Genomic DNA, 24,283 nt, shown 5'->3' with positions numbered 1-24,283 from the left:
GGTAAGCAACAGGATTCTAATCTAATATTACTCCTACATTAAAACCAAACACTCGATTGGTTGCAGCTTTTGACTTATACTTAAGCACTTTTACTGCACTGTACATCTTCAAAGCACTGTACAAACCTTAACTAGTCCTCAGACCCCAGTATTATCCATGTCAACTGTCCGGAGTGGCTCACAAACATGGGTGCCAACTGTTACAAACCAGGGCGCTAACACCAAACTGGCTGTGTGTTCTATAATTAGATTTCACCAACCCAGTATCAAATGTGAACTGCTCAAGCAATATAACAGCTTTAACCTGGTGTCTCAGAGAGTCCCCTTGGGCATCCCAGTCTATCTCCCCACCCAGGCAAGCTTGCCTTTGTGACAGAAGGACCCTTATGCCAAAAAAAATCACAACAATGTACAGGTTACTTCCAGTCCCAAAAGGACCAGTCACTTACCTCAGGTCAATTGTACCTTAGATCTCTCACCAAAGACAATGCTAATAATCAATCCTATATTAAGCTAACTAAAGGTTTGTTAACTAGGAAAAAGGAGTTATTTGTAATGCTGAAGCAGGTAAACATCTACACAAATGCGTGACCGTCTTAGGTTCCAAAAAGTAATAGCAGCTGCTGCAATATGCAGGCTCTATGTGTCCTTTACGGCTAACTCAAACTAACCAACTTGGGGACTCCCCTCGCTTATGGGCTGAAATACTGCCCTCACCAAATTCCAAGCAGCACAGGGATATAGATCCTCCTGGTCAGGGATTTATATTCCTTTCCCCCCGCCCCGAGTTCAAACAGTGATGGGATGCAGATTTGTGCATATCCCCTCTTCATGGGTGTGGGAGGAGCAAACAACAAAGTCTTTTGTTCATTGATGTTCCACAGTAGTTTGTCTGGTGCCTAACAACTCTTTTGGTAAAACTAGTATTTTACACTTAGTCATGTCTCTCTCTTGACTGTGGGGGTTTCCAGTTTCATAAGAAACACTTTTGTAGTTACAAAGCAAACACTCCAATATTATAACATGGGATATGGATATAAGAAGTAATATTAATGCAGGCAGTGACTCACAAGTATTTCATGAAGTCCAAACACTAAACACAAATCTATAAATCTAATACCTATTTTGACAATACTAACACACAGGCGAGCCAGACTGGTTTCCAGCTCAGCATTTGTCAGTGCGGCCTAGGGATCTTGTCATGAGCTGGCAGCTGGACTGCCAACAACACAATCCCCGTTTACCGGGTGGGAAAAAAGGAGAGATATAGAGGTGTTCAGTGACTTAGCCTAGGCCACACAGCACTTCAGAGCCAGGATTAGAAAATAGGGGTTCTACTATTCCTAGGTTGAGTCCATTGGAGTACGATGGCATCATCTCTCTCAGGTATTTCTAGAACTCCCATCATCTTTCTAGTAGTATAAAGTAGGCCTTCTGCCTTATTTTTTATGACCAAGTCTAAGAAGCGATGATGGTAAGAAAATTGAGGCAACAGCATAGATCTTTGTTAAAAGTGGCTGCCAACGAGCAATGGCTATTTCCATATTTTACCATTTCTTCCATTTTGGTTAATACTTAAAAATTACATGCAAACTCTTTCAGTAAAGGTATAGCAGTCAGAGACTTGGACTGGATTGGGGGGGGCATTTCTAACCAGCATTATTTCCTGTAAACTGAAATGCTCCGTTCTTTCCTTACAACACCATATATCCCTATCTGGAAGTCAACACACCTATTGATAAATTATTTTAGAAACAAATTAGCATAGATATATTTCTTCCCAGTAAAATACATACATAGACAAAGGGATCCTTAACTTATTCATAGGGACCACACTTCAAGAGATTGTATCAGGACACCTGCCTACCCACTTAAGAGAATGCAGACCAACTCTTCTCCCACTTGTGTTGATGTAACAGCCACATGGCAACTTTAGCAACTGTTACATGAAAAGTAAATGCGTATTAAGTGTACTTCAGAAATCTTTTACTGAAGTTTAAGCAGCTTCAGAAGAAAGCCTCCATCATGTTACCATCCATTCTCTGGAACAAAGCTCTAGAGATGACACCTCTTACTACTGTAATTAGGAAAAGTGCTAACATTACTATAATGATTTCCCACTGGTATTAAGAATAGTAACACCTGTTCCCTAATGACTTGAGAGGTCTCTGGAAAGCAGTCTTCCTATAAATACTGAAGTACTGCAAAAACTTCTACCAGAGCCGATGATCATTTACATATATTAAACCTCAAATACTAAGCTATGAATTTATTCTAGAACTCCAGAACAACATTAAAGAGAAAGCCAGCAAGAAACTGCATGGCAACAGTATTGCAGCATGAACAATGGGTCGGGGGGTGGGGGGGGGGAGAGGACTATTTAAGAATTTGTACACTCCTTACCAGGTATGGTGTGCACCTCATCAAGTATCATAAGGCCCCATTCTTGACTTTTAAGCCATTCCATTACTCTCTCTGCCTCCCAAGACCTCTTAGTTGTGTGTCCCAACATAGAGTAGGTACTAATTGCAACAGAGCAGCCGATAGGCTTGTCCTTGGCATCTGACGTGAATCGACAGATTTGGCTGTCATCTATGGTGGACCACATTTTGAACTGGGCTTTCCACTGCTCCACAGAGACAGAAGAGTTGCCAAGTACCAGGCAACGCTTACGGACTGTACACGCAGCTGTAACTCCAACTAAAGACTTGCCAGCACCTGTAGGAGGGGAGGACAAATAAGAGCAACTGTCATCAGTAATCAGCTCAGACAGATAGATCCCATCATTCCTTGGATAAAAAGGGGGAGGGGAGGAAAACCACTGTGGAATGGTTAGCCAGGAATTGTCCTAGAGGAGGGGAAATTTCTCAGTAGCCACTGCTTCAAGACTAGAATAGAAGCAGCAGCCTTTACATATTAGCATATGAAACCACACATCTGTGTTTGCTGCTTGTCATACACTTATGAAAAATCTCAGCAAAATCACTGCAATTAACGTTCTCTTTGCAGCAAAATGAACTGCTTTGAATAGTTTCTTTGTTCCAAAACTTAGGCCAGGTCTACACTACAAGCCTACACTGGTAGAACGACATCGCTCAGGGGTGTGAAAAATCCACTCCCCTAGTTACACCAACCTAACCCCTGGGTAGGCAGCGCTATGTTGATGAGACAGCTTCTCCTGTCGACAGAGTTACTGCCTCTCATGGAGATGGATTAACTACACCAAAGGGAGCAGCTCTCCTGTCAGCGTAGAACCGTCTTCACTAAAGCACTACAGCGGCACAGCTGTACGTGTCGACAAGCCTTTAAATCAGACCAGATGGCTTCAGCAAGCTGCTAGTTACTGAGTGGGTCTTTGTTGCTTCTATAGGCTGAGCCCATTGGACACCAGGGGCTCATTGCATTCCTCTATTCCCCACCCCTACAAGCTCCCGTTGTGCCACTCTCATAAGAACGGCCAGACTGGGTCAGACCAAAGGTCCATCTAGCCCAGGATCCTGTCTGCTGACAGTGGCCAATGCCAGGTGCCCCAGAGGGAATGAACAGAACAGGTAATCATCAAGTGATCCATCCTCTGTCGCCCACTGCCATCCCCATCTATTTCAGAGGCTCCCTGGCAGTTTCCCACCCACCCCCTCCATCATGCCAGGGCTCTGTGTACTCCCAGACGCTCATGGATCGCTAACTGGTTAAAAGACAGGAAAACAAAGGGTAGGAATAAATGGTCAGTTTTCAGAATGGAGAGATGTAAATAGTGGTGTCCTCCAGGGGTCTGTACTGGGCCCAGTCCTATTCAACATATTCATAAATGATCTGGAAAAAGGGGTAAACAGTGAGGTGGCAAAATTTGCAGATGATACAAAATTACTCAAGATAGTCAAGTCCAAAACAAAGGGTTACAAAAGTATCTCACTAAACTGGGTGACTGAGCGACAAAATGGCAGATTTCAGAGTAGCAGCCGTGTTAGTCTGTATTCGCAAAAAGAAGAGGAGGACTTGTGGCACCTTTGAGACTAACAAATTTATTTGAGCATAAGCTTTCGTGAGCTACAGCTCACTTCATCAGATGCATTTGTTAGTCTCTAAGGTGCCACAAGTACTCCTGTTCTTTTTGCAAAATGGCAGATGAAATTCAATGTTGATAAATGCAAAGTAATGCACATTGGAAAACAATCCCAACTCTACATACAAAATGATGGAGTCTAATTTAGTTGTTACTACTCAAGAGAGATCGTAGAGTCATCGTGGATAGTTCTCGGAAAACATCTGCTCAGTGTGCAGCAGCAGTAGTCAAAAAAGCTAACAATGTTAGGAACCATTAGGAAAGGGATCGATAGTAAGACACAAAATATCATAGTGCCATTATATAAATCCATGGTATAAATAAATAAATCCATGCACCTTGAATAGTGCGTGCAGTTCTGGTCACCCTATCTCAAAAAAAATATTAGAAATGGAGAAAGGTACAGAGAAGAGCAATGGAAATGATTAAGGGTATGGAACAGCTTCCATACAAGGAGAGATGAAAAAGAGGGGGACTTTTCAGCTTGGAAAAGCGACGACTAAGAGGGAATGTAATTGAGGTCGATAAAAGCTTGACTGGTGTGGAAAAAAATTAATAAGAAAGTGTTATTTACTCCTTTCACGTAACACAAGAACCAGGGGGCATGTGATGAAATTAATAGGCAGCAGGTTTAAAACAAACAAAACGAAATAGTTCCTCACATGACACAGTCAACCTGTGGAATTCGTTGCCTGGGGAATTGTGAAGGTCAAAACTATAGCAGTGTTCAAAAAACAATGAGAAATTCACAGAGGACAGGTCTATCAATGGCTATTAGCCAAGATGGTCAGTGATACAACCCCATGCTCTGGGTGTCCCTAGCCTCTGACTGCCAGAAGCTGGGAGTGGACACAGGGAATGAATCACTTGATGATTGCTCTGTTCTCTGCCTTCCCTTGGAAGCACCTGGCATTGGCCACTGTCAGAAGACAGGATACTGAGCTAGAAGGACCATTGGTCTGACCCAGTATGGCTGTTCTTACATTTCCTGCTTTGCCATCATTCTTATTTCTTTTCTTTCTATTTGGAAGATAAATCATTTATGGTGTCAACATTTTAAAACTCTATTGGCACAAGCAAAGAAATGAGATTGGGGGGGGGGGGGGGCGGTATTGTTACACTGGAAGGTGTTAATGGCTGCCAGCAGCTGGTTCTTTGATCTGCAGATATTTGCAGACCTACCTGCTAACCAGATGCCAGGAGCTCTGTCCCCCCGCAAGGGTTATGCCCAGAACATTCCCTGAAACTCTCTGGAACTGATCAGCTGTGGCAGTCAAAAATTGGCTACGAACAGAGAAATGCCATCAAGTTGCGTGTAAGGCCTTACTTCAACTAAGCCAAAATCCAACTACTTACCACATGGCAGGACAATAACACCAGATCTAGCACGCCCATTCCCAAACATCTTCCTTAGACTTTTCTCCTGGTAAGGTCTGAGAACTGCTGTGGGCTTCAGGTCAATATTAATGTCAGGATTCACTGAATCATTTCTGAAATCATACTCTGCCAGCAAGGGGTACTCCAAGTGGATGCAACGCTTCTGAAGCTCTTCAATCATTTCCTAGAAAGGAAACAAAGCTTCTAACAGCATATTCTAAATTTCTGAAACCTGCTGAGGATTTTTTAAAGTCACCAGTTTATATACCCTAGCTGTATAAAGGCAAGTTAATTGTTCTTTTACACCCTTTGCTTGCTCTGTAACAGCAGGAGTTAAAACCTATTCTCAGAACTTTGCTGGTGATCAAAGCAGAAAACAGAACAATTTAAGTATTATTGTATATTAGAAACAAAGGGGGGAAATTGTTGACAAATGGAAAAAAGTGAGATATTCAAATCTCTGAAAGGGTGTTATTCTGTAGGGAAAGCCCCTGATAATGTCCTTTATAGGACTATTGACAAATCAACATTTTGAACACAAACAATTCAAAATACAGCATCTCTGGTCACTGTTTTGTAACTGAAGGTCCACAGAAGCTACACAGGTGACTGAGAAATCTTCGCTCTGCAGTAACAGTTACTCTGCCACAAAAGCATGTTGCATTTAATTGCTATCTGAGACACTGAAAAAATGACCTGAATAGCCCCCGATTGTCTTTATGTTTCCAATAAGGCCACAAAAGACTTGCCAAGTCTAGGATAAAAATGACAGAAAATTCACAAAAAAGCCTCATAAATACATCTGATCTAATAAGTCAATTCATATGCAGCACCTGCTACCTGTTAAGCACCGATATGCTCCATTCTGTACATGACAGAAATATAAAAAGTATCTTTGTCCAAAGATTTTATAATCCAAGAGATTTAGACAAAACACTGCAAGAAACAAACTCTGATTCAGACCCCTACATGATCTCACACCTCACTAATTACACACTGCTGGGATGGGGAAGGCACTTAACAGAAATGACTTAACAGAAGCAGTAACATTAAAGGTTCCACACCCGCAAATAAGAACAGTGTATCTCTTTACATAGACCAGGTTTGCATAAGGAGTAAGAATAGTATTGTAGCTAAGGCACTAGAGTGGAACTCGTGAACTTTGTCCTTGGGCCAGTCGCTTAAGCTTCTGGGACCTCAGCTCCTCATCTGCATGAGGGAAGAAACAATGATGTCTACTTCACACAAGATTGGCGTTTTTGAGGATTGAGGTTGGGATTTTCAAATGTGCCCAAGGGAGTTAAGCATGCAACTCCCTTTTAACTTCCATAGGCTCCTCTGAAAATCGTAGCCAAATTCACTAGTATTTGTGACGTGCTCAGACATTACAACAATGAGCACCAAAGAAAAGTCCACGAGATCTTACTTACCAAGCTCCTCAAACATATGGGACATGTATGCAAGCCACATTAACTTTTGCTGAATAGTGTAGGTTAACAGCCAACAAGATCAAGCAGACAAAGTAAATTTAAGAACAGTCTCACAGTTGCCAGAAGCTGCTGGGGCTGGAAGGAGATGTGAAGTCACACAAAGCATCTGGGTGGATTTAGAATCTGCCTTCAGACTACATTAATATTTTCACGTAATTATCTCACTCAGGTTTGGTCAGCATAACAGTCCACATGAGGTAGCACATTCAATCCTGCAGAAAGGGAGCCCCCCCATATACCCTAGCAAATGCCCTGTAGCCTGTCAACATCGCTCACGCATCAGCCAGGGAAGGGGCAGTGTCTAGTCCCTCCCACCAGGCTGGAGAGGAAGAATCTGTGATGTGGGACTTTCAGAGGTGAGGGAAGAAGTCTTTGTGGCTCAGAGGGCCCCCCTGATAGAAAAGCCTTAGAATATGGTATTTAGCAACCCCACATCTAATTGCCTGCAGTGGGACTCACTATGACCAAGGGTGCCAAGCGGTTAACAGATATTTACCTGCTTGACTTCAAAAGATACAGTCTGTGTTTCTTCCTCCTCCTCCTCATCTTTGTCCATCTGCTCGTAAAACTCAAATAAGTCGGCCGGGACATCCGATTTATTCTGAGCATCTGTCCCTTGTGATGTTGAAGGACCTCCGTCACTGGATTTGGAAATCTGAAACAGGAATTTAAAAGACGCCATTAGAGATTCTCGCTGAGCAATGGTTCATTAATGAAGCACAGAGCATGTGCAATGTTTACAACAGAAGGAAGTATGCAATGATAACCACTGCAGATATTCAACAGTATGTACAGCCTCACAAAGAGGAATCCAGCATTTTAGAAGATGACCCTCGATCCCAACGTACTGCTGATTTGCTCGTGAATGTCTCTGTGATGAGCTCGGTTTCTTCTCCCTCAGCGTTTCTCAGCCGACACTCTTTGATGACGTGGTCCTGAAGAAGCTGCTGGATGACTTCAGGGTGGGTGCTTTCTACAAAATACCTAGATGGAAAGAACAAACAAGAACTAGACAAGCAGCTCCCAACTAAGTTTAAAGCATGTTATACCAATCAGAGAATCTGTCTGAGCACCTACTGCGACACGGGCACTGGCTTTTCAATCTACCTGACAGCGATTCCAGATGGAGTCACTCAAGCTCTAGCATCTTTGCCATCGCTTGTGCGTATGAGGGTTAAAACAATTGTTGCTACTACGGAGAACTTTTCACAGACATCCTCACAGCAAATATTTAGCTGCTAAAGATTCCCTTGCTTGAATAATCCATTTCAAAACTTAGATAAGACTAGAAAGACTCCAAAAGCACCATTTAGATAACCCTGAAAAGCTCCCCACTTCACCGTCCATCATCTCTAAAAGGAGGCAATTCTTTTGAAACCGCCTTTGGGGTGGGGCCAGGAAAGGAATCCGAGTACACAGGGTGAGCTGCCTGAGCCCTTAGTATAAGGCAGAAGCTATGAAAACCTCATTCTGCAAGATCTAGGAGTGTTTCTTCCCCTTGAAGCTTGCCAGTAAAGCTGCTCGTTGGAGAGTCTCATTAAAATGTGAGCCTACAGAAGCTGAAAAAAGTTTGAGCTGGAGAAGCAGGTGGTGGTTCAGGGAGGACTCCTAAAAACTGCTATAAAGAGTGTACTAGTATTGAACATAAGAACGGCCACACTGGGTCAGACCAAAGGTCCATCTAGCCCAGTATCCTGTCTTCCGACAGCAGCCAATGCCAGGTGCTCCAGAGGGAATGAACAGAAAGGGAACCATCAAGTGATCCATCCCCTGTTGCCCATTCCCAGCTTCTGACAAACAGAGGCTAGGGACACCATCCCTGCCCATCCTGGATAATAGCCATTGATGGACCTATCCTCCATGAATTTATCTAGTTCTTTTTTGAATCCTTTTTTGAATCCTGAGTCTTGGCCTTCACAACATCCTCTGGCAAAGAGTTCCACAGGTTGGTGGATTTCTGTTTTACCCAAAAGGGCAGGTTAAAAGGGAGGTGAGAGGGCATCGGGAGTCAGGAGTCCTGGGTTCTATTCCTGGCTCAGCCACTGACAAGCTGGGGCATCTCAGGCATGCCACTTCCCCTCTGACCCTTCGTTTCCTCATATGCAGGATAAATTTTAAGGCTAAAAGGGACCATTTAGATCATCTAGGCCAGTGGTGGGCAATCTGCGGCCTGCACACAGTTCGTCAGGGTCATCTGCTGGCGGGCCGCCAGACAGTTTGTTTACATTTGCAAGGCTGCCTGCAGCTTCCAGTGGCCGCAGTTCACCGTTCCTGGCCAATGGGAGCCGGGGGAAGCAGCAGCCAGCATGTCCCACGCGGCCCGTGCCACTTCCCGCAGTAAGACAATCTACCGCAGTAAAACAAACATCGTCAGCTCAGCAGTCTGAGACCACTGACTGACCAGTCAATTAACGTAAATCAGTGCTTTTGGTTTGAAGAATCTTTCTAAAAAAAACAAAACAAAACAAACAAAACATACCCATGCTAACACAATGATCACCACTAGAGCGAACCCAGAACAGTCAAACTTACAGCAAATAACTACTATACTAAAGTACTGCAAGCAGGGGGAATAAAAAAAAAAACTGATATTCCCTCCCACCTCCCCTCCACACACAAACACACACACACAAAAGAGAAAAGCTGCTTACCTGTTGTGTTTCAGCACTAGCTTTACCTTTCCATAGCTGACAGTACACAGCTACAAACAGACAAGAACATCCATTAGGAACAAGCAATTCAGATTCAGCATAATAAAGCAGTGGCTGATTTAATGACACAACGTTTGTGTGTGTATACAAAAATACAGACACACAACCTTTGCTACGTAACCAGAATGGTTCACCAAGACTAGTACAGGATCAATAAGAGTCAGAACAAATGGGAAGTATAAGGGAGAACTGAAATCAGTCAACTCTACATGCACAGGATTGCTGAGAGCTGCTGCAAAATAGATGGGCATCAAAGACAAGAGGTCTTCAAGAGGTTTCACAACCTATTATGGATTACGTAAAAAAAAAATGGTCTTCGTTACCATTAAGAACTGGATGCTTTGAAACATCGGAGCAATTCCTCCCCTGAATATAGAAGAGATGGGAACTCATCTATCCCACAATATAGCGTCAGAGACTCCAGGACAACAGTCCCATTGTCAAGTCTGGAATCTTTGGTAATATATGTCCAAATGGCAGCTTGTTCACAAATATTTAGGGCTACGCCATGGTGTCTCTCACATGCTTCTGCACCTCACAATCCATATGCAGAGAGACCTGGAGGACCCAGACAGGTTATAGCTATTTGCTGATAACAAGACTGGTTACAACAGGTGCCTAGCAATGTCCACAATAGTTTTTATTTGTATTATCATAGCACTTAGGAGTACAATTCAAGGATGAGGACCCTGGTGTGCTAGATGAACGAAAAAGACAGCCCCTGCTACTTGCTAAGGTTGAAAGGCACAATCCTCACTAAGGAGCATATGCTTTTCTTGGCTTAAAATAAATTACATTTTTATCATTTTCAGAGAACTGCTTCCCGCCAACCAATGTATATTAATTTCCATTATTATGCAATAACTACGTTTCATTAATGCAAAGCTATGATTGCTCAGTTAAATTAAGATTCTTATAGCAATGTTAACTCTGCCACACTGCACAGCTTGAATATTCTATGGAATACTTTCTATCAAAAATAATAAGATTTAGTTCCTAATTCCTAATTAAGAATGTGTTTTCTACACTACTTTTATGGCTAAGTGTGTAGATTACTGTATTTCTGTTAATATAAAAAATACATTCAAAAAAACATACAGGATGCACAACACAGGTGTGTTAATACATCTTTTGGAACCTTGACTTTGGCATTTCTGACTTTAATTTTAATAGAGCAACCTCAGCTATGCATTAACTTACTACTAAATGCAAAAAAAACGTAAGCAACTCAGACACTGTTCTATAGTGCAGGTTTGTACCTTTTGACAATGTGACGTTTTAATGCATATAGCAGGGGTGATTCCAAATTTGGGGCCAGATGCTGCAGCACTTACTGACTCCAGTTAAATTATTTACATGAACAATGGTTACAAGATCAGACCTTTACATGAAATTTTCTGTTTGTGGGTCAAACCTATTTATAAGGTATTTTCAGTATTTAGGATATGCATACATGTTGCATGGAGAAATCAATCAGAAATATGCAATTTTGATGTCCAGTTCCAATCTGTCACAGCCTGAAAACTATGTTTCTGATGCTATCCTAAGGGTAAAGGAAGAAGATAGGATGAAGAGCGTGCTTCCCTGAATTCTGAAACCGAGCAATAGACGAGAACAGGAGTATTAGAGACATGAAAAGACAATGGAGAATGACTCTCCACTGAAACGATCTTACCTTGATAAACTGAATTATTCCATCTGGGACACCAGTCTTGCTCAGCTTTCGCAAATATTCAGTGATGTCACTTGTCTGTAAACCAACACTGACAGCAGCATAAAGTGAGTAAGCAGTGAGTTTGTATTCGTGTACATGGGTTGGCCTGCACACAGGTTCAGCAATAGCAACCAGAAAATCCTGGGCATATTTGTAAACAGGAGAAAAGGCTTCCAGGAAAACATGGCCATCAGGAGCCTAGAAGACAGAAAAGGAAAAATGGGTTAAAGAAATAATGAGGTTGTGTGAGAAAGGTAGAAAGCCCTCTCTACTACTAGGATTAAGGACACACGATGCAAAGGGACCATTATTATTTAATGGACAGTATGGCATGGGGCATGGAAAAGGTGCTGCTGTTTCAGGGTGAGAGCCACATATGGAAGAAAACTAATCTGACATTCAAGACGCAAACAAAATAAGTCAGCAAAAAACTCGAGGCCACCTTGAGGTTCATCTAATCAGTTTCACGATTACCAATTTTCCCATCGTAGAGCAAGTGAGAGAAAAAAGCTTTTTAAAAATAGGCTGTAACAGGGTGAATAAAATTGATGATTTAAAAAGTCAGATCTTTTAAAATTAAATACAGGTTTATTGTTAAAATAATAAACCTATTTAAAATTGGCAATTTATGTTAAGGCCTAAACCAATCATAATCTGTTAAAATCATTTAATGAAATACAACAAACAACATGTTTGCTGCCAACTTCTTAAGAAAATCCAACCACTGAACTGGTGGAAGTCATTGGCTAAGCATCTGGGCCACAGTTTGCTGAAGTGTTAAGCCAGTTTTGGACAGCAGTAGCAGAGCGAATATTTTCTTCGTTTCAGTTTATGCGACTAGTTCAGTTCAATGACTAGTTCTTTCAAAATTAAGAGACCAATGGGAGCTGAAAAAGCAAGAAAGCTTGTTATCCTCTTCCAGTCTATGAATAAAAACTGGGATGAGATCTATTAGTTCTAAAGGCTTGAAGGACATGGTGACCAGAAACAATCAGTTCAATTCGCTAACTACAGATCATAGTTCCTTCGCTTAATAAATCAGTTTTAAAACTAAAATCGGTTTTGATAAACTTTTTTCTTAGGTATCCAGCACATTTGAAGTAGTTTAAATTTAATAAAACAAAATAATATGCTGTTTTTGTCCTTTAATTGAATTTGAATTACCATCCAAATAAAGCTTGACACAAATCACAAGTAAAAAGTTAATTGTCTACTAAATAAGAAATGCACCATTCACCATGAGGTTTTTTCAGTCTGACATATTAATTTTCTAGTAAGACCACATATTAACTGTTCAAGAAGAGTCACTATGCTAATCAAAGTCCTGAATCATAACAGCAATACACACTGACTCATGGGATAAGAAGGAAGGTCCTCTCATGGATCAGTAACTGGTTGAAAGACAGGAAACAAAGGTTTTACAGTTTTCACAGTGGAGAGAAGTAAACAGCGAGTGGTCCCCAAAGGATCTGTATTGGGACCAGTGCCGTTCAACAAATTCAATGATTTAGAAAAAGGGGTAAACAGTGAGGTTGCAAAAATTTTGCAGATGATACAAAATTACTCAAAATAGTTAAGTCCAAAGCAGATTGCAAAGGGTTACAAAGGGATCTCACTAAACTGGATGACTGGTCGACAAACTGGCAGATGAAATTCAATGTTGATAAATGCACAGTAATTCACATTGGAAAACAATCCCAACTATACATATAAAGTGACTGGGTCTAAATTAGCTGTTACCACTCAAGAGATCTTGAAGTCTTGGATAGTTCTCTGAAAACATCTGCTCAATATTCAGCGGCAGTCAAAGAAGCTAGCAGAATATTAGGAACCATTAGGAAAGGGACAGATGATAAAATAATAAATATCATAACACCACTATATAAATCCTTGGTATGCTCACACCTTGAATACTAGGTGCAGTTCTGGTTGCCCTCATCTCACAAAAGATATATTAGGATTGCAAAAGACCAAAAAAAGTGATTAGGGTTACAGAACACCTTGCGTATGAGGCGAGATTAAAAAGACAGGGATTGTTCAGCTTGGAAAAGAGACGACTGAGGGGGGATATGAAACAGGTCTACAAAATCATGAATGGTGTGTGGAGAAAGTAAATAAGGAAGTGTTATTTACACCTTCACGTTATACAAGAACCAGGCGTCACACAATGAAATTAATAGGCAGCAGGTTTAAAACAAATGCAAGGAAATACTTCTTCACAAAACACAAAGTCAACCTGTGCCAGATGACACTGCGAAGCCCCAAACCATAACTGGATTCAAAAGAGAATTAAATAAGTTCATGGAGGACAGGTACATCAATGGCTATTATTGAAAATGGTCATGGAGGCAACCCCATGCCCTGGGTGTCCTGAAACCCCTGACTGCCAGAAGCTTGGACTCCATGATAGGGGATGGCTCACTCGATAAATCTGGTTAGTTGTGAAAGGGTATTTGGTGGGAGAGCCTCCCAACCAACCCTTGCAGGCCATCTGTTTATGCCCTGAAACACAAAGTTTGCTTTCCTCAATAAGAACATAAAAATGGCCATATTGAGTCAGACAAATGGTCCATCTAGTCCAGTATCCTGTCTTCCAACAGTGGCCGGTGCCAGATGCTTCAGAGGGAATGAACAGAACAGGGCAATTTATCGAGGCAGGACTAAGTAATATCTAGACCATCCCTGACAGGTGTTTGTCCAACCTGCTCTTAAAAATCCCCAATGATGCAGATTCCACAACCTCCCTAGGCAATTTATTCCAGTGCTTAACCACCCTGACAGTTAGGAAAAATTTCCTAATGTCCAACCTAAACCTCCCTTCCTGCAATTTAAGCCCATTGCTTCTTGTTCTATCCTCAGAGGTTAAGATGAATAATTTTTCTCCCTCCTCCTTGTAATAACCTTTTATGTACTTGAAAACTGTTATGTCCCCTCTCAGTCTTCTCTTCTCCAGACTAAACAAACCCAATTTTTTTCAATCTTCCCTTTTAGGTCATGTTTTCTAGACCTTTAATCACTTTTGTTGCTCTTCTCTGGACTTTCTCCAATTTGTCCGCATTTTTCCTGAAATGTGGTGCCCAGAACGGGACACAATACTCCAGTTGAGGCCTAATCAGCGCAGAGTAGAGCGGAAAAATTACTTCTCGCATCTTGCTTACAACACTCCTGCTAATACATCCCAGAATGATGTTTGCTTTTTTTGCAAGTGTGTGTGACAAAGCTCCTCCTCTGCCTTGATGGGTCCTGTGCTTTTGGCAGATTTGCTCACCTCAGAGATTGACGGAAGCCCTCAGTTTGGCCGCTTCTGCTAGAGGCTCAAACCTGTCGTTCACTCAGCTAACCTCATCACTGGTCAGCATGGGGGAAACAGAGAACGATCTCCGCAGTCTCTGTTGTCCCACCTAGTGGGTTGGGGGCAGGCCAGATCCCTTTCCAAATTAGCCCTTCCCTTCTGGTGTTGCTCACAGAGCAGGTCAATTCCTCCTGTGTCCGATCAGGAGTTGCGGGGACAGACCCACGCCTGCCCTTTACACTGGGTTCCAGCCACGGCCCTGTGGATAACAGTTGTCTACAATGTCTCCTGTATCAGCTGTGTGACAGCTACAACTCCCTGGGTTACTTCCCCATTGCCTCCCCCCCACAGCACCTTCTTTATCCTCATCGCAGGGTCTTCCTCCTGAAGCCTGATCACACTTGTACTTCTCAGTCCTCCAGCAGCATGCCTTCTCACTCCCTGCTCCTTGCACACCCTCCACTAACTGATGGGAGGGCCTTTTTAAACCAGGTGTCCTGATTAGCCTGCCATAATTGATTCTCATAAGTTCTTAATTGGCTCCAGGTGTCTTAATTAGCTTGCCTGTCTTAATTGGTTCTAGCACATTCCTGATTGCTCTAGCACAGCCCCTGCTCTGGTCATTCAGGGAACAGAAAACTATTCATCCAGTGGCCAGTATATTTGCCTTCTACCAGACTCCTGTACCCCACTGGTCTGGGTCTGTCACAAGTGTTACACTGTTGACTCATAGTTAGCTTGTGATCCACTATGACCCCGAGATCCCTTTCCGCAGTACTCCTTCCTAGGCAGTCATTTCCCATTTTGTATGGGTGCAACTAATTGTTCCTTCCTAAGTGGAGTACTTTGCATTTGTCCTTATTGAATTTCATCCTATTTACTTCAGACCATTTCTCCAGATCATTCTCAATTTTAATCCTATCCTCCAAAGAACTTGCAACCCCTCCCAGCTTGGTATTCCCACAAACTTTATAAGTGTACTCTTTATGCCATTATCTAAATCATTGATGAAGATATTCAACACAACTAGACCCAGAACCGATCCCTGCTGGACCCCACTCGTTATGCCCTTCTAGCATAACTGTGAACCACTGATAACTACTCTCTGGGAATGATTTTCCAACCATTTATGCACCCACCTTATAGTAGTTCCATATAGATTGCATTTCCCTATTTGTTTATGAGAAGGTGATGCGAGACAGTATCAAAAGCCTTACTAAAGTCAAGATATACCACATCTACCGCTTTCCCCCTATCCACAAGGCTCCATTATCTTTCCAGGTACAGAAGTTAAGCTGACTGGTCTGTAATATCCTGGGTTGTCCTTATTTCCCTTTTTATATGTGGACACTATATTTGCCCTTTTGCAGTCTTCTGGAACGTCTCCCGTCTTCCATGACTTTTCAAAGATAATTGCTAATGGCTCAGATATCTCCTCAGTCAGCTCCTGGAGCATTCTAGGATGCATTTCATCAGGCCTTGGTAATTTGAAGACATCTAACTTGTTTAAGTAATTTTTGACTTGTTCTTTCCCTATTTTAGACTCCGATCCTACCTCATTTTCACTGGCATTCACTATGTTAGACATCCAATCGCCACCAACCTTCTTGGTGAAAACTGAACCAAATAAGTCATTAAGCACCTCTGTCATCCTCTCATGCCACTCTAAACTAGGACTGTACCAAAACTTTAAAGTTTGCTCAGAATGTTTTACACGGGCAAACTCACACCAAGATTTCTGTCTACCTGGAGACACATGATACGTTTTTGTTTTTTCCCCCCCACTATGCCTCTCTACTAGATTGCAAAAAGTGAAGCATATTTTGAAATGGCTACAAATCCTCCTGCATTCCCAGCTTTTCTCTGGGGAAAAAATATTGATGAGGCCTTCCAGTTTTAACCCTTTACCTCAAACCTCATTTGTACCATATTACAGAGAAAGGTATTTGCCTAGATAACATGAATCCCTCCTCTAGATCTCCAAAGCATCCCGTCCTATGTCCGTTGTTAGCAATCTAGGGCAGAGACTGTCTCACTGGCTATGTTTTGCACAGCATTTGTCCGTATTGTTGGGTCTTATGCAAAATCTTCCTCCTCACAGTGTCCCTCTCTAAGTCTACCTAATTCAAACTCACTGCACAGTACTATACTTCATTCTCCTTTGTTATTTGCCACAAACAAAAGAAATCTTTTACAAAGCTGTTTGATGGGACTTACCACCCAGAGTGGACGTGAGGAATGATCACCCTTTAGAAGCATCTGGAGTCTGTAGTCTTTTGCTCCATACTCATCCACTTTGATCCCAGACTCTTCCACTTGCTTCCCGGCTGCAGATGGAACAGCTTCCTGAGACTCTCTACCAGGAGTTTCATCGTCGTCGTCATCATCATCATCGTAATGACGTTTCTTAGATTTCTTCTTATCTGAAAACAAAGTCACAAAAATTAAAATATAAATTTATCTACACCTTGATCAGTTAAGGTCCATCAAGAAGACAAGGCACTGTCCAGATCTGTAGCCGAGTGAGTCAGACATCTATTTAAAAAAACCAAAAACCTACATTAAGAGATACTTGCTGGGAGGTTATTGATAGGATAGGCATCATGGAAACTTGGTGGAATGAGGATAATCAAGGAGACCCAGTAATACCAGGGTACAAAATATATGGAACGACAGGTCGTGCTGGTGAGGGCATGACAGTACATGTGAAAGAAAGCATAGAATCAAATAAAGTAAAGATCTTAAATGAATCAAACTGTACCATAGAATGTCTATGGATAGAAATCCCATGCTTGAATAATAAGACTATAGCAGTAGGTATATACTACTGACCACCTGACCAGGATGGTGATTGTGAAAAGCTCAGGGAGATTAGGTAGCCTACAAGGTAGAAAATGCATTTTCATGGGGGATTTCAACTATCCTCATACTAACTGGGAATGTGTCACCTCAGGGAGGGATGCAGAGACAAAATTTCTAGACACATTAAATGACTGCTTCTTGGAGCAGCTTGTCCCGGAACCCACAAGGAGAGAGGCAATTCTTGATTTAGTCTTAAGTAGAACACAGGATCTGGTTCTGTTCATCCTGAATATAGCTGAACCGCTCAGTAATAGCAACCATAAATGTAATTAAATTTCACATCCTTAACTGGGGGAAAATGCCAAGAACCGCGCTACAGAAGCATTTAACTTCAAAAAGGAGAACTACACAAAAATGAGGAAGCTAGTTAAATGGAAATTAAAAGGAACCGTCACAAGGGAGAAATGCCTGCAAACTGCATGGACGCTATTTAAAAAGTTTCAGAGTAGCAGCCGTGTCAGTCTGTATTCGCAAAAAGAACAGGAGTACTTGTGGCACCTTAGAGACTAACCAATTTATTTGAGCATAAGCTTTCGTGAGCTACAGCTCACTTCATCGGATGCATATAAATCTCCCCACTGTATTTTCCACTGAATGCATCCGATGAAGTGAGCTGTAGCTCACGAAAGCTTATGCTCAAATAAATTGGTTAGTCTCTAAGGTGCCACAAGTACTCCTTTACTATTTAAAAATACCATAATAGAGATTCAAACTAAAGCTATATGCCAAATATAAAAATAAAAGTAAGAGGACCAAAAAAACGCCACCATGGCTAAACAAAAGAGTTGGTTAGATGCAAAAAGACATCCTTTAACAACTGGAAGTCAAATTCTAGTGAGGAGTCAGAAAGGAGCATAAACTCTGGCAAGTCAAGCGTAGAAGTATAAGGCAGGCAGCCCAAGAAAGAATCTGAAGAGCAACTAGCAGGAAACAGAAAAACTAACAGCAAAAATACTTTTTAAGTACACCCGAAGAAGAAAGCCTGCCAAACAATCAGTGGGGTCACTGGACGTTAGAGGTGCTAAAGGAGCACTCAAGGAATACAACGCTGTTGTGGAAAAGCTAAATGAATTATTTGCACAACAGAGGATGAGGGGGAGATTCCCACATCTGAGCCATTTTTTTTAGATGACAAATCTGAAAAACTGTCTCAGACGGAGGTGTCGGTAGAGGAGGTTTTGGAAAAAAGTCACCAGGACCAGATGGCATTCACCCAAGAGTTCTGAAGGAACTCAAATATGTGTGGTATGTAACCTATCACCTAAATCAGCCTCTGTATCAGATGACCGAAGGGTAACTAATGTAACACCTATGTTTAAAAGAGGCTCCAGAGGCTATCCTGGCAATTACAGGCCAGTAATCCTAACTACAGTATTAGGTAAATTGGTTGAAACTATCGTAAATTACAGAATTATAAGACACCTAGACAAACACAGTTTGTTGGGGAAAAGTCAACACAGCTTTTGTAAAGGGAAATCATGCCTCCCCATCTACAATTCTTTGAGGGGGTTAAACAGACACATGGACAAGAACGATCCAGTGGATATAGTGTACTTGGATTTTCAGAAAGTCTTTGACAAGGTCCCTCACCAAAGGCTCTCAAACAAAGTAACAAGTCATGGGATAAAAGGGAAGGTCCTCTCGTGGATGAGTAACTGGTAAAAAGATAGGAAACAAAGGCTAGGAATAAATCATCAGTTTTCACAATAGAGAGGTAAATAAAAGGGTCCCAACGGATCTGTACTGGAACCTGTGCTAGTCAACATGTTCATAACGGGTGTGGAAAAAGGGGTGAACACTAACGTGGCAAAGTTTGCAGACGATACAAAATTACTCAAGATAGTTAAGTTCAAAGCAGACAGCAAAGAGTTACAACAGGATCTCACTAAACTGGGTAAGTGGGTCACAAGATGGAAGAAGAAATTCAATGCTGATGAATGCAAAGTAATGCACACTGGAAAACATAATCCAAAGTACACATAAAAAACGATGGGGTCTAAATGAGCTATTATAACTCAAGAAGGAGATTTTGGAGTCATTGTGGATAGTTCCCTGAAAACATCCGCTCAATGTGCAGCAGCACTCAAAAAACCTAACCAAATGGTAAGAACCAATAGGAAAGAGATAGATAAAAAACCCCAGAAAACATAATGCCACTATATAAATACGTGGTACACCCACACTTTGAATAGTGTGTACAGCTCTGGCTGCCCCATCTTTTTTTTTTTAAAAAAAGATGCACTTGAATTGGGACAGGTACAGAGAAAAGATAAGGGCAATAAAAATGATTGGGGTATGAAACAGCTTCCATACAAAGAGAGATTAAAAAGACTGGGGCTGTTCAGTTTAGAAAAGAGATGACTAAGGGGGGATATGATACAAGTCTTTAAAATCATCCACGGTGTGGAGAAAGAAAATAGAGAAGCGTTATTCATCCCTTCACATAACACAAGAATTAGGGGTCCCCTGCCAAAATTAATAGGCATCATATTTAAAACAAACTTAAGGAAGTACTTCTTCACACAATGCACAATCCACTTGTGGAACTCATTGCCAGGGGATGTTTTGAAGGACAAAAGCATAACAGCGTTCAAAGAAGAAACAGATAAGTTCACAGAGAACAGGTCCATCAATGGTTAATAGCCAAGATGGTCAGGGAGGTAACCCCATACAACTAGGTTGTGTCCCTAAACTTCCAGCTGCCAGAAGCCGAGACTGGACAACAGGGGTTAAATCACTCGAAATTGCCCTGTTCTGTTCATTTTTTCTGAACTATACGGCACCGGCCACCATCAGAAGACAGGATATGGGACTAGATGGACCACTGGTCTGACCCAGTATGGCTGTTCTTATGAGTTTAGCTCCTGGTTGGCAGATGAAGAGGGACCTGCATGTAGGAAGACTTTGGCAGGAAGACTTGAGATAGGAATTTAGAAGTGGGGAAAAGGAAAAGTCACCTTCTATTCAGATTATTTTGTAAACACAGGGTATGCCTACACTACAAGCACTACAGCTGCAGTCATGCCACTGTAGTACAGACACTTACGAAAGCCACGAAAGGGGGTTTTCCATTGCTGTGCTAAATTCACCTACTTCAGAGGTGGTAGCTAAGTTGAGGGGAGAATTCTTCTATTGATCTAGTGGTGTCTACATCGGACCTTAGGTCAGTTTAACAACATCGCTTTTCACATGAGTGACATAACTAGGTGGACTTAAGTATTAGCTTACATGGGGTCTTAGCTTTCGCAAGTAGAGATCCCTCAACTTTCCCAATGGCTCTTAGCTCCCTGGATTTCAATCACACCCACCGTCAGTTACAGGGGCACCAAGCACAACAAGGTTATTTAATGTGTGTACTACAGTAATGACCAACCTCGCACACCAATAAGGGGGCTCCCTCGTGCTAGGTGGTGCGTGGGTGCGCACGTGCAAGGCATGCACAGACACATGCCAGGCACCCGCACACACTCACCTGCCACACACAAGACACACATGCACCTGCCACGCGCCCCCGCAGACACCGCCACGCGCGCGCACACCCGCCACCCGCCACGCGCCCCCGCACACCCCGCCACGCGCCCCCGCACACCCCGCCACGCGCCCCCGCACACACCTGCCACGGGCGCACACCCGCCACGCGCCCCCGCAGACACCGCCACGCGCGCACACCCGCCACGCGCCCCCGCAGACACCGCCACGCGCGCACACCCGCCACGCGCCCCCGCAGACACCGCCACGCGCGCACACACCCGCCACGCGCCCCCGCAGACACCGCCACGCGCGCACACACCCGCCACGCGCCCCCGCAGACACCGCCACGCGCGCACACACCCGCCACGCGCCCCCGCAGACACCGCCACGCGCGCACACACCCGCCACGCGCCCCCGCAGACACCGCCACGCGCGCACACACCTGCCACGCGCCCCCGCAGACACCGCCACGCGCGCACACCTGCCACACGCACACACAGACACAGCCATGCGCACGCACAGACACACCTGCCACAGACACGCACAGACGCGCGCGCACACACACCTGCCGCACACACACGCCTGTTACACGCCCAGTCTAAGAGCTACAGCTCCGGGGCCCGGTTTCCAGACGTGACCCCTGCGGCTGGCGGCGGCCGGAGCCCGGGGAGGCCGGGCGGGGGCAGCTCCCATCGCCCCGCAGGCTGCGCGGCCCGTCGGGGGACCCCGGCTACGGCCAGGGCGGGAAAGGGGCGCACCGGGCGCGGGGGGGGGGGGGGCTGGGGGGCGCTGACGGGGAGCGGAGCCGCCGCGCGGGGGGGGGGGGGGGGTCTCACCTCGCTCCCGCCGGCCCATCGTCACGGCCCCGTCCGCGCCCGCCCACCGTCACCAGCGCCGCGGGCCCCGCCCACCAGCGCCGGCCCGAGCGTCACTTCCGGGACGGGGCGCCGCCCGCGGCCTGTCACCTAGCAACCCCCGCCCCGCACAGCCCCTCCCCCCGCACCCCTCCCCCTCCTCCCCAGTCCCCCCGGCACCCCTCAAATATCCGCCTACACCCGCCCTCGTATCGTTCCCCCCCCGGTCCCCATCACAGCCCCGGTCCCCGCCCCGGCAGCCCGCCTTTCCCCCCCCCCCGACACCCCCCGTCCCCACCCCGGCAGCCCGCCTCCCTCCCCCGCCACACTCCCCGTCCCCACCCCGGCAGCCCGCCTCCCCCCCCGCCACACTCCCCCGACACCCCCCGTCCCCGTCCCCACCCCGGCAGCCCGCCTCTCCCCCCCGCCCCCACCCCGGCAGCTCGCCTCCCCCCCCCCCGCCACACTCCCCCGACACCCCCCGTCCCCGTCCCCACCCCGGCAGCCCGCCTCCCCCCCCGCCACACTCCCCCGACACCCCCCGTCCCCGTCCCCACCCCGGCAGCCCGCCTCTCCCCTCCGCCCCCGACACCCCCCGCCCCCACCCCGGCAGCTCGCCTCCCCCCCCCCCCCGCCACACTCCCCCGACACCCCCCGTCCCCGTCCCCACCCCGGCAGCCCGCCTCCCCCCCCGCCACACTCCCCCGACACCCCCCGTCCCCACCCCGGCAGCCCGCCTCTCCCCCCCGCCCCCGACACCCCCCGCCCCCACCCCGGCAGCCCGCCTCCCCCCCCCACCACACTCCCCCGACACCCCCCGTCCCCGTCCCCACCCCGGCAGCCCGCCTCTTCCCCCCCCCCCCGACACCCCCTGTCCCCACCCCGGCAGCCTGCCTCTCCCCCCGCACTCCCCCGGCAGCCCGCCTCTCCCCTCCCTCCCCCGCCCCGTCTCCATCCCTATCCCAGCAGCCTGTGTCTCCCCCCCCGACACCCCTCATCCCGACCCCGGCAGCCTGCCTCTCCCCCCCCCCCCCCCCACTCTTCCGGCGCTCCCCGTCCCCACCCCCACCCCGGCAGCCCGCATCTCCCCCCACACACACTCCCCCAGTGCCCCCCATCCCAACCGCAGCTGCCCACGTCTCCCCCCAGACACACTCCCCCAGCACCCCGTGTCCCAACTGCAGCAGCCCACGCCCCCCATTCCTCCGGCACCCCCTGTCCCAACCCCAGCACCCCTCCAGCAGCCCGTGTCACCCCCACTCCCCGAGCACCCCGTGTCCCAACCCCAGCAACCCGCACCCCCCATTCCTCTGGCACCCCCCCCCCCCAGCACCCTCTGTACCAACCGCAGCCGCCTGCACACACACCCCCCAGCACCCTCTGTACCAACCCCAGCAGCCCACATCACCCCCAGTCAGCCCCTGTACAAACCCCAGCAGCCCGCATCACCCCGGACTCCCCAGACACCCCTGTGGCCCCTCAACGGGACGGCAGAGATCTATTTTAAAAAGTCTTTGAAATGAGTAGGGAGCCATCCATTGTGCAAATTGTTCACCCCCAGCCCTAGTGATAACTTCCATTATCTTCACCCCCAGCACATTTTGTCAGGCACCAAGGTGCTGGAACAATGTATATGTGTATAGTGGGGGTGCTGAGAGCCATTTAACCAAACTGTAAACCCTGAATATGAGGGAAACCATTTCAAGCCAGGGGATGCAGCAGCACCCCCAGGTCCAGCCCCTATGTCAGTGCATTCCATTCCATTGAAAGCTCTTCCAAGTACAGCCCATGCGGCCTTTCGTCTTTGTACAGCACCTAGCACCAGAGGGCACGTCCCAGAGACGGCTCTTGTTTGACTTACAGCAGATGTTTTTAGAAGAACATTATCTTGATTTTAAAATGGCCAGCAATAGAGAATTCACCCCCACTGTTGGTAAATTGTTCCAGTGGTTAATCGTCCTCAGTGTTAAAAATTCACACCTTCTTTCCAGTTTTCAGAGTAGCAGCTGTGTTAGTCTGCATCCGCAAAAAGAAAAGGAGAACTTGTGGCACCTTAGAGACTAACACATTTATTTGAGCATAAGCTTTCGTGAGCTACAGCTCACTTCATCGGATGCATTTCCAGTCTGACCTTTAAGCCAACTTTAATGTAGCAGACAAAGGTATACAAGATCCAATGGCTTAAAGGTACCATTATAAAATAGATTGAGCTCCTTGAGTCTAACACTGTAAGGCACATAGCTACTGTTTCTACTGAAGTGTGAGGATGTGAAGCATTATAGTAGTGAAGATTACTTAAAGAGCTCTAGTTTTGCTCTCAATTATTTTTAAAAGTTGTCCCTTTTCCACACGAAAGTTCTAGTTCTGAATGACAGCATACTTTGAGCCAGCTCCATTCTTACTTCCTTAAACTCAGAACAGATGATGTCTCTCCCTTGCCTGGTATGGT

At 45.5% G+C, this 24,283-nt stretch overlaps 1 protein-coding gene across 2 annotated transcripts in view; it reads right to left on the bottom strand.

The window, feature by feature from the left end:
- The window catches only part of ERCC3 (ERCC excision repair 3, TFIIH core complex helicase subunit), a 46,794-nt gene extending 24,840 nt beyond the window's left edge, over positions 1 to 21,954 (bottom strand). The window contains exons 1-8 of one of the 2 annotated variants that reach the window (XM_037912196.2): positions 21,817 to 21,954; positions 16,865 to 17,070; positions 11,317 to 11,553; positions 9,582 to 9,631; positions 7,779 to 7,914; positions 7,427 to 7,585; positions 5,420 to 5,624; positions 2,404 to 2,718 (exon numbers count right to left, since the gene is read on the bottom strand). In XM_037912196.2, coding sequence (XP_037768124.1) covers positions 2,404 to 2,718; positions 5,420 to 5,624; positions 7,427 to 7,585; positions 7,779 to 7,914; positions 9,582 to 9,631; positions 11,317 to 11,553; positions 16,865 to 17,070; positions 21,817 to 21,835 — 1,327 coding nt within the window. In that variant the 5' untranslated portion in view covers positions 21,836 to 21,954. Of the gene's footprint in view, positions 1 to 2,403; positions 2,719 to 5,419; positions 5,625 to 7,426; positions 7,586 to 7,778; positions 7,915 to 9,581; positions 9,632 to 11,316; positions 11,554 to 16,864; positions 17,071 to 20,981; positions 21,003 to 21,816 lie in introns of those variants that run through there. The other variant, XM_043525112.1, reaches the window with a different exon arrangement.
- Between the last annotated feature and the right edge of the window lie 2,329 nt (positions 21,955 to 24,283).

Source organism: Chelonia mydas, chromosome 11, assembly GCF_015237465.2.
Source record: "Chelonia mydas isolate rCheMyd1 chromosome 11, rCheMyd1.pri.v2, whole genome shotgun sequence".
NCBI lineage: Eukaryota > Metazoa > Chordata > Testudines > Cheloniidae > Chelonia > Chelonia mydas.
This window is presented reverse-complemented; position numbering and strand designations above follow the sequence as displayed.